The sequence below is a fragment of the Octodon degus genome, unplaced genomic scaffold, assembly GCF_000260255.1.
Source record: "Octodon degus isolate 3935 unplaced genomic scaffold, OctDeg1.0 scaffold00057, whole genome shotgun sequence".
NCBI lineage: Eukaryota > Metazoa > Chordata > Mammalia > Rodentia > Octodontidae > Octodon > Octodon degus.
The window spans coordinates 5,801,952-5,812,834 of NW_004524633.1; the positions used below are offsets into that span (position 1 = coordinate 5,801,952).

At 55.0% G+C, this 10,883-nt stretch overlaps 1 protein-coding gene across 1 annotated transcript in view; it reads left to right on the top strand.

Moving 5' to 3' along the window:
- The window catches only part of Il12rb2 (interleukin 12 receptor subunit beta 2), a 41,107-nt gene that overhangs the window by 12,388 nt on the left and 17,836 nt on the right, over positions 1–10,883 (top strand). Inside the window, exons 4-8 of the mRNA XM_023718307.1 lie at positions 3,555–3,669; positions 3,835–4,016; positions 5,458–5,600; positions 8,079–8,229; positions 10,688–10,764. Of these exons, the coding sequence (XP_023574075.1) occupies positions 3,555–3,669; positions 3,835–4,016; positions 5,458–5,600; positions 8,079–8,229; positions 10,688–10,764 (668 nt within the window). The remainder of the gene's footprint in view (positions 1–3,554; positions 3,670–3,834; positions 4,017–5,457; positions 5,601–8,078; positions 8,230–10,687; positions 10,765–10,883) is intronic.

A 10,883-nucleotide genomic window follows, 5' to 3' on the forward strand; every position in this document is an offset into this window, starting at 1 on the left:
CTCCTCCTGCTCCTCCTTCACCTGCTCCTCCTTCTCCTCCTGCTCCTCTTCCTTCTCCTCCTGCTCCTCCTACTCCTCCTGCTCCTCCTCCTGTTGCTCCTCCTCCTCCAGCTCTTCGTGCTCCTCCTCTCTTCTTCCTCCTCTTTATTTTCCTTCTCTTCCTCTCCTTCCCTCTCTGGCCTTTAAGATGTTTACCTGGTGTCTCTGAACATCAGTAACAAGAAGATGGAGTTGTGCAAGTCCCTTGGGGACGTCCCCCAAAAGAGCAGATGAAAATACAATAGCAGGGACAAAGGAAGAGCCAAACTGTCCGCTCACTCAGCTTTTCCGCCTAGGGCGGGCAGCTGCTGGGATGGCGCAGGCCTGTAATCCCAGCTCTCTGGAGACTGAGGCAGGAGGATTGTCAGGATTGCAAGGTCAGCCAGGGCCTTCGTTCAAGGGCAACCTGCCCTGCATAGCGAGAGCCTGCCTCAAAAAAACAAGAAAAGACAAGAACGATCGGGGGCTTTGACCCCCAGCCTGGCCACGCATGCTTAAATCCCCTGAGCCTCAGTTTCTCCATCTGTGTAAGGATGGCACCAAGCCTGCACCAAAAGCAGTGACACCCACCCACCCTGGTATACAAAGCTCCAGACCCAGTGCCACCCAGGATGGGCACTGGCATGAGATCGCAGTGCTGTGCCCAGCCAGGGGCACCACAAGGTCAGCATGGGCAGAGGCGAGGTTAGATCTCACCAGTGAGCACGCGGAAGCCCTGCCTCCCTACCCCAGGCATGGCCTGTCTCCCTTCATCCCACCAGGCCAAGAGGGCCCACCCGCATGTGACGCCACCCCAGGTGCCCTCAGCAGCCAGCATGCTCTGCCCCAGTAGTCTGCGCTGCAGAGCCTGGGGCAGGGCCCACACATGGTACCGCTGACGGCAAGCAAGACCCGCGGCTTGGAGAGGGGGGCTGAGTGGAGTGTAGTCTTATTCTGAGCATGGCGAGCCATTGCAAGACGAGACACAACCATCTTGGGTTCACACAGTGCACCTCAGCGGAGGGAGGGAGCTGTGCAGGGCCCACGCCGTGCAGTGCGCTTTCCCAGCAGCCTGGCTTCCGTGGGGCCAGCAGCTTTACGCCTTCCCTTCTGGTCCTTCTTGGACTGCCACCATGTCACCCAGGTCGTGCAGAAGTCACAGAGTCGAAACAGTCCATGCCGAGCTTACGGTGGGAGGCAGGCAATCCCCAAGCGCTTTAGGAAATCCAGGTAGTAAGTGACAGGCCATGGACTTGCGGTGTCTGCCTTCAGTACAGCGTGAGCTTTGACTGTCGAGATTTCTGAAGGCTGACTTTGTTTCCCATGATGAGTAGGGTTTTAAAGCCAGCGACGACACCACTGCTAACCATGTCTTCTGTCCTATGCTATTTTAATTGTTGATCTTTTCTTTCTTCCTTTTTTTCTTTTTCTTTTAATGTATTTAGTACAGTCTCACTACACAGATCAAACTCATGGTGATCCTCCTGTTTTCAGCCTCTCAAGCGCTGGGATTATAGGCTATGCCCAATCTCAGTTTCTCAGCGCTCCCCGAGGGTGGGGCCGGGCCAGCACAGCACACCGGGGTTTGAACCCTGGTCCCAGCACCTGCTTAGACAGGCACTTTAGTCTGCTGAGCTATCTAGCTGGCCCTAACTGCCGGTCTTTTGATGTTTCTTTGCCCTTGAGAAGCTTGACGTTGGACATCCCCTGGGACAGATGCCTTTGGCAAAGCCTGACTGGGAGACACTGGGTTTCAGAGTCCCCTGAGCTCCCACGGAGAAAGCTGAGCTGGTGGGCGGAAGCCCTGGTCTCTCCAGTGGGTGAATGGGTAGGTGAGTGGGCACCGACCTGCCCCGAATGCCTGGGCACTGCTCCTCTCCGTCCTGTCCACATCGGGGTCCTAGCAGGGGCTTGGCCGTGGATGGTGGGAAGAGCACACAGATTTGCCATTTCCGTGCAAGGTAAAGCCCGCAGTGTTGATCGGAGGCACAAACAGAAAAGTTTTGACTTGGGAGAAAAAAGAAAGAATTCCAGATGCCGAGGATGACAGCCCCAGAAATCCCAGGTCCTCCGGCCCTGAGGACTGGGCAGGAGGCAGCCTCTTGTGGGGGCGACCATGCTGCAGAGAGAGACTCCGGCACTGCAGTGGGTGTGCCCAGGGCACTGCAGGCGCTGAACACACTCCCACGGCTGGCCTGGGCCTTCTGAGTTACATTAATAACTAGGAAACAGAACAAATGGAAGAACAGTTAACCACCAACTCCAAGAAAAAGTCATGCGGAACAGAAAACATAGTATCGTGTGAGTCAGCCATGGGTAGTGTGTGTACACACATGTAGATGCTGTACATATAACAGTGTGCATGTTTATATTTACATGTGTATGTACATGTTTGTATATTGCACATGTTTATACATATACATGTATGTACAACCACTCCTGTGTTTATACATATACCGTGCATATGCATAAGTGTACATAGACTCGAGGAAAAGTCTGTTATTTTAAGAAAAAGAAGAGATTATTATTATTTTTCTTTCCTTTTCTTGTTTTTGTCTTTTTGAGACAGGGTCTCACTGTGCAGCTCAGGCTGGCCTCGAGCTCACTTTGTACTGCAGGCTGGTCTTAAACTTGCAATGATCCTCCTGCCTCAGCATCCCTCCCGAGGGTTAGGAGGTGTGTGCCACTATATCTGGCTAAGAGTTTACTATTCTGTTACACACAACTATATGGGCTCTATTTTATAGATCACAGTGCAGCTCTGAGATGTTCATTTGTCCAAGGTCATTACTGGGCCTGTGTCTATGGTAGCCTTAAAGGGGCAAGAAAAAAAATCTGTTCAATCAGGCATGTGAGAGGACAGATGTGGACTTCAGCAGGATGCTTGGGGACAGAGGTTGCGGCAGTGGGGTGAGATGGGGCACCCAAGTCAGAGCATCTCCTCTGGCCTGTGGGAAACTTCCCACACTTGGACCGGCCTCTCACTAGCAGTGACTTTCTTTGCAAACACACCTTGCCGTGGAAGGGCCTGCCTCTGCCCTGCACCCTTTTCTGCCCCAGCTAGCACCGTGCCCGGCCCATGGGAGCCCCATAGCTCTGTCCACAAGGAATTCGTCTGGAAGCCTTCACGGCGTGCTCCAAGTGACGCAGTGACTTCTGTAGAAGTCAGATGCAGATGGTGCCGTCTGGAGGTGGCGGCCAGAGAGTGGTCAGTGGAGGCCCAGGTGCCCAAAGCACCTGCTGTGGGGCTGGCCGCACACTCGAGGTCTTCACCAGGGCCGTTCATGAGCCGGGAGACACAGCGGCAGGGGACCGGGCGTGCATGTGGCCGCTCTCAGCTGGAGCCAATTTTGTCACCGCGTCACCAGCAGTCTGAGGCCACAGAGCTCAGTCCTCTCAGCCTCCATCCCTGTTGGTGCAGTCAGGGTCAGGACGGTGTCTCATCAAAGAACTGTGCCTAACGCGCTCCGCACCAGCTCCATGTCCAGAAAGTATTTGATCATAAATATCACTGAACCAGCCCTCTCCTCTGATAGCCGCGCCAGAGCCACCTGGAAACATGTCCTGTGTGCAGGAGGGACAGCGTGGAACCGTGGCCTGCTCCTGGGACCCAGGCCGCACCACCCACCTGTACAACAACTACACGCTATTGTGAGTGACAGGCGAGATTCTGCAGCTGCCGCTGGGCTAGGGTACACCAGGCAGATTAGCATGGAGGGCGGCCTCGGGAGATGCAGCAGCAGCCCCTGCAGCTTGCAGAGAGAAAGCAGGACAGGGAGCCCTCGCCCCGCACATCTCAGCTGTCTCTGTTGACAGGCTAGAGGGACCGAAGAATTTCACTTGGCGGAAGCATTGCGGTAATTACTGTCATCACTTGGACCTTGGAATCAACCTCACCCGGGAGCAGCTTGAATCCAGGTTCACAGCCCAGGTCACTGTCGCCAACCGCCTGGGGCAAGCGTCCTCGGCTCCATTCACGTTCACCCTCCTGGACATAGGTGCGTCTCGTTCAGCCCTCCAGTGTCATTCACCAGCTCAGGAGTATTCGTGAAATCCCTCAAAGCTCCTGTCCACAGCTACTCCGAGAGCACAGGGGCTGCCAGAAGGTGGTCCTGGGGCAGGGGCCAAAGGCGTGAGTCAATGCTGTGGGGGCCGGGGGCTCCCAGAGCCCTGGGATGGCTCTGCCCACGAGTGTGCACCTTCAGCCTCCCACCAGAGAAGGGGGTGCGGGCTCCAACCGCACAGGCCCACCCACTGCCGCAGGCAGCCCAGGCCAAGCAGGGCCCTGCACACGGTTCAGGAGGTGGGTGAGGCCCTGTGTGGTGGTGACGTCCTTTCCCCCATGGCTTCTTCCCAGCGGTGTGTGGGCCTGCTGGGCCGAGGTGGCAAGAGATAGGCCATGAAATGAGCAGGTGCAGATGCCCCTCGCTCTGAGAGTACTTACTGCCTCCAAGCCCCTCCCAGCATGTCTGCGCTGATCCGAGGCGGGAACCAAATGTACAATGAATGCTTAAATTTCTAAAAATGCATTGCAGTAAAACACATTGCCGTGAGTCCCCTCAGATCCTTCCCCTGCTTCCAACATACTTGTTCCATCATGGCCACTTCCTGCAGTGACTCTGCAGCGCTCTCTCCTGCGGGTCTGTGCGAGGTATGATCCAATATACGGTGACCACACCACCAGTGCTAACCAGCAGAAAGACCCTGCACTGTGGCCTCGTCCACCTTATTGACTGGAAATGGCACTGTGTGACTGCTGGCTCCTCCCCAAGGTCAGAATGACCAAAAAAGGGACACTATCTGAATGGGCTCAGGACATTGGGACAGCCAGGACAGCACAACTAGAGACCCTCAGGAAGGGCCAGCAAGATAGCTCAGCAGACTAAGCACCCACTTTGGCAAGCACAGGGACTAGGGTTCGAGCCCTGGTCCCGCATGCTGCGTTAACCCCACCCCCGGGGCGCACTGAGCCCTGGCGCAGTAGCACACGCCTATAATCCCAGAGCTGGGGAGGCTGAAATCAGGAGGATCACTAGAGTCTGAGCTGTGTAGTAAGACCCTCTACCAAAAAGATAAATGGAAATAAAAACAAATAAATGAATAAATAAAGACCCTCAGAGAGGACGCCAGAGCTGCCACAGAAAATGGCTGGGGTGGTGGGACGGGTGTGCAAGGGAAGATTTGGAGAGGGATTCATGGCGATATCATTGACAGATAATTTTTTTAGTATAAGCACTCCCTGGACCTTTGGGCCTCACCCTAAATCTCTGCCCACAAGTTGGCCCGATGCAGTCCCCCTGCACGTCCCGTCCCCACACCTCCAGCTCTGTGGTCAGATCTGGAGTGCACTCAGGCTTGAGAGTTGAGGGTGGGTGAGGCCAAGGCCAGGCCAGCTCCTGACGGCACAGCCTGACCTACCTGTCTCTGTCCCGGTTCCAGCGAAGCCACTTCCTCCGTGCAACGTCCAGGTCCAGTTCCTGAACAGCTCTGGCAGCCGCTGCAGCCTGCGCTGGAGTGATGAGGCCTGGGTACTGCTGAACCGGCTCCGGTACCGGCCCCAGGGCAGCGCAGATTGGAGGACGGTGAGGACTCCGGGGAAGGGGACGCGGGGGCAAGGGCGCCACCACAGCTTCTGCCTGGCCTGTACTCGGCAGGTTGGATGCAGTGGCACATGCCTGTGATCCCAGCACTCAGGAGGCTGAAGCAGGAGGATCACTGTGATTTGAGGCCAGCCCAGGCTACACAATGAGACTTGGATTCAAAAACCAAGCCAAACCAAACCAAACAAAAAAGGATAGTTGGCCTGAAAGTAGACACTTGGGGTTTATTCAGAAGTCACACACACCTCTGTTCATTAAGAAATATCTTCATCCATGATGGTGACAATTTTCAAGCCACGGGCTTTTATAAACCAACACTAATTTTCTTTCTTTTTTTTTTTAATGTATTTAGGACAGGGTCTACAGGGTCTCACTAGACAGATTGGACTCATAGATTCTCCTGTTTTCAGCCTCCCAAGTGCTGGGATTACAGGCATACACCACCATGCCCAGTCTCAATCGCCTTCTCAGTGTACCTCAAGGGTAGGGCCGGCACAGCAGGTCAGGGATCGAACCCTGGCCGCTGCATTTCCTAGGCAGGTGCTTTAGTCCACTGAGCTATCTGGATGCCCCTTCAACACTTAATTGTCTACAATTTATTTTAGTAAAGAATTTATTTTGCCAGGCGTGGTGGTGCATACCTGTAACCCCAGCACTCGGGAGGCTGAGGCAGGAGGACTGCTGTAATTTGAGGGCAGCCTGGGCTACAATGAGACACTGCCTCAAAATAAGTACAACAACCAAAAGAATGTGTTTTGCCTGGTTCTAGCCTATGACTCATTACTGTTTATTGATTTTTTAATTATTTTATGTATTTGGTACAGGGTCTCACTACACAGCTCAGACACATAGTGAGCCTCCTGTCCCAGCCTCCCCAGCGCAGGGATTACAGGCCTGTACCACCATTCACAGTCTTGGCAGCCAGCTCCCCGTGCCCAGGGCGGAGTTGGCACGGCATGTGGTGCCAGGTATGGAACCCAGGTCCTTGTGCTTGCCTGGGCAGGTGCTTAGACCTCTGAGCTGTCTCTGTGGCCCATGCACCATCATTTTAAACACCATTTAAGAAAAAAAAATACTGGAAAGAAAAATATTAGGAAACATCCAACAATTGTGTGCAGCTAAATATCCCTAAGAAAAGCCTTCTAATGTGGCATGATCACATTTTTACAGTAAAAATCTAGGATGAAGATTCTGTCCAAAATATAAGTTATGGGCTGGCCAAATAGCTCAGTGGATTAAAGCACCTGCAAGCAGGCGCAAGGGCCAGGGGTTCAATCCCTGGGCCTGCTGTGCATGTTCTGAGACAGCAATCGAGACTGGGCGTGGTGGTGTGCACGCCTGTAATCCCAGCTCTTGGGAGGCTGTAAACAGGCAGATCACTATGAACCCGATCTAGTAGTGAGACCCTGTACACCTGTAGACCCTTCCCTAAAACACAAATATATATATATATATTTGACAATGGCTTATCGTGATAAACAATATAGATGATGCCTCAGAGATATATAACTAATAAAAATTTTCTGGATTTTTTCTGGTTTTGTTAAGACAGGGTCTCGCTATGTACCCCAGGTTGGCCTCAAACTGATGGCTGGTCTTCTGCCTCAGCTGCCTGAGCCTTGGGCTCACTGGCTAAAGTTTTCTGTGAAAGCCAGCGCTACATCCGTGTTAAAATAGTCATCACATGTTAATCGCATCCAATTCAAGAATAATCATTAAGATTAAAAGACTTGGGCCGGTGAGATAGCTCAGCAACTAAGTGCCTGCTTTGGCAAGCGCAGGGACCAGGGCTCGAGTCCGGGCGTGGTGGCGTACACCTGTGATCCCAGCGCTGGGGAGGCTGAAAAGAGGAGGAGCACTACAAGTCCAAGCTGCGTAGTGAGACCCCGTACCAAATACACAAATGGAAAAAAAGATTAAAAGACTCCAACATAGAAACTTATTTTTCAACATAGTTTCTGACAGTCCTCATTTTTCTTCTGCTTGAATGACTCCCCTGGGCTCCTAGAGGGAAGAGATTTTAGGCGCGTTTCTGTTGGGAGCCTGTGACTTTGGACTAACGTCGTGCGTCTGCAGTGCCCAGCCCCTGATATTTCTTTTCACCGAATGACGGATCTGCCGACAGAAATGCCCAGCAGTTTGCCTTTCTCGCAGGCTACAGTTCTTTCTGCTAAACTCGGATTAGTGGGCGCTGTGCTAGCGTCATTTGTTCACTGTGCCGCTCCGTTCTGCTACAGGATTGGCTCACTTACAAGTGGCCTCGGGTGGTGTCTGTCCCTGGAGACGGGGGTGCGGGGGCTGATGTGCTGCGGCGGTGTGGGCAGTGGCGCGCCTGCAAAAGTGATCCACGTTGGCCTGAGGAGCGCTCTGTTGGCTGGACAGTGACGCACCGTGTCCAGGCGTCCCTGGGTGTGCTGAGGTTGCTTCCGGATTAAAGAACAGCTCGTTCCCCCCCCCCAGGTCAACGTGACTGATGCCAGGGGGAGGCAGGACCTGCTGCACCTGGAGCCCTTCACGGAGTACGAATTCCAGGTGTCCTCCAGGCCGCATCTTTCCCGGGGCGGCTGGAGCAGTTGGAGCGAGCCCCTGCGAGTGCACACACCGGAGGAAAGTGCGTGGCCGGGAACAAGGGGCGCAGGCGGGTGGGGGGGGACCTCCACGGTGCCGGTGCTGGGGCCAGAGTGTGAGCCTGTCCACTTGCAAGTGATCTGTGAGCCAGGAGTAGTGGTGGCCTTGCATCTGGCCACTCGGGAGGCTGAGGCAGGAGGATCGCTGCAAGTACGAGGCTAGTGTGGGCTGCATCGCAAGACCCTGCCTCCACTCCCGAAACACACTCATCCAGCAAGTGATGATTAGTGGCCTCTCTCTTCTGATAAAGTCTCCATGTTAGCGTTGGCCCTCACACCTCCTTCTGTTTTCAGCGTGTGTCAGGATTAAACCCCTCCAGGCACGAAGTCGGGCACTGCCCAGGAGGAGGCAGTCAGGCCACTCCGGACTTCCTCTCCCTTTCTCTGCCCCCTGCGGCCCGGTCCCTCCCGAAGCCCCTGTGGTTTCCACCCCACCCCACACCCCTCATCCGCTTCTTAGTGCAAACCTGCAAACCTCTCTGGGCCCTGAAGGTGTGAAGTTTCATGAACTTGGCCTCTTTCAACCCTTCCGAGGGCGTGCGGTGACAGAAACCACAACTGTTTTCTAGGTGACCAGCCTCGGTCTCTGCAGCAGCTGCCAAGCAGAGGGGACGGCAGGCCATGCAGCTCTGGTGGCCTGGGGTCACCCTGGAGGCCGAGAGGGCTACTCCCTGTATGGTTCTGTGCTATAACTTCGCTAGAAAGACGCCATTGCCTCGGGATGAAGACGTGTCCACGTCGCCCCTGCAGCGGCCTGGTTGTGAAGACAGGCTCACTGCATGCCTGGTCTTCTTGTCTTTAGTTTCTAGTTTTGAGACAGGGTCTCGCTATGTTTCTGTGTGGCCCAAGCTGGTCTTGAATTTGAGTTCCTCCTGCCTCAGCCTCCCAGTGTTAGGATTACAAGCTGCACCACGAAACCCATCAGGAGAACATTCTTTCGGCTTTGTTATTTAATTTAATTTTTTTTTTTTTTTGAGTTTTTGAGGCAGGGTCTCTCAAGGTGGTCCAGGCTGGCCTTGAACTCACCATGTAATCCAGACTGGTAGTCCTCCTGCCTCAGCCTCCTCAGCGCTGGCTTCACAGGTGCAGGCCACCAGGCCGGGTCTGACAGCACACTGATGTTAGAGCTTTGAGCCTGACATTGTCTTGGATATTGCAGCCTCCAGAGTGGGAGGGGTGGAGGCTGCTGCTCCAGCCACCAGCATCAGCATGTTTGTCCTTGAGGCCCCAGTGACAAAGCCTGGCTTCATGAGGCTGCCCAACTACCAGGGCCGTAGGGATAAGAACTGTGTCCCCAAGTCCTAGGAATCTCAGGTGCCACCCCAGCCACCTCTGCTGGGTCCCAGCCACCAGTCAGGCCCGAAGCTAGGACCTTGTTTTCCCGAATGGGCGGCCTCACCAGCAGCGTCCAGCACCGGATCTAGAACGAGAAGCAGAGGAAGTGAGGAGCAGTCCCCCTGGACGCGGTGGGAACCCGGGCTGCCGTCTGCCCCTCGGCCCGGCCCGCCACACTGCGTCCACCTCTCCCGATTCAAGGAGCCGTCACCTTCTAGTTGCTTGAGTAAAAAGCCCTGCTCTGGGCAGGGCGCAGTCACACGCCTGTTGCCCCAGCGCTCCGCGAGGCTGAGCAGGAGGATCACAAGGTTGCGAATCTCTCAGGAAACTCAGCAAGACTCTGCTCAAAATTTTAGAAACAACATTCTTTTGCAAGGTGCTGGGCAAGAGCTTGGGGAGAGCTCCAGGCTTCACTGGGAGGGGAAGGACTGGAGGAGAGAGGCAAGGTAGCACAGAGCGCAGGAGGCAAGTGACAGGGTCACATAGGAAGTAGGAGCGTTGGCCCCCAGGGAGGCTGGGAACAGCCCCTGGCCCTGACTGGCTGTGGGGACCACAGCCGGGAACTGGGCTTCCCAAGTGTCAGGGTTTGGATGGGTTCCTGGGATCACACTGTGACACTGGCCCAAGAATGCAGAGCCAGCAGGAACCGCTGGCTAGGCCTGTGCCAACCAGCACGGTGGTTCAGGCCTGCCATCCCAGCACCCAGGAAGCAGAGGCAGGAGGATCTCCACTGTGAATTCAACACTAGCCTGGGCTACAGGGTCACAGCAAGACCCTGTCTCAAAAAACCAAACAACAGAATCATACAGGCTTTCTCTGAGCTCTTAATAATCCAGTATCCATGCACACATGGGACGTGCGTTACTATGCTGCGGTTAGGCCAGGAGGCGAACTTCCTCCTCAGGGCTCTGCAGGGGGTCTCCTCAAGGTCACCTCACTTCTCCTGACCTTTTGGCCAAAGGCATCCACGTTTGCTATTAAATCACAAAAAAGGGAGATGCTGTGTATGGAGCTGGCACCGAGAGGGCTGCACCCCCGGCTCCCGATGGTGGCCCAGGCTGCAGGGCCCCCAGGGCCACGGTGACTCTGTCCTCCTCCCTGCCCCAGAGCCCTCGGGGATGCTGGACGTGTGGTTCCGGAGCTGGCGCTTGGGCGATGACCAGCGTGTCTCCCTGTTCTGGAAGGTGAGTGGGAGCTGCGTGGTCACCGCCAGCTCCACACCTCTGCCCTTGGGCCCTGTGTCCCCCGCCACCCTACTGCAGGTCTCCTCCGGTCTATGTCCCCTCTCTGCCCCTCTATACGA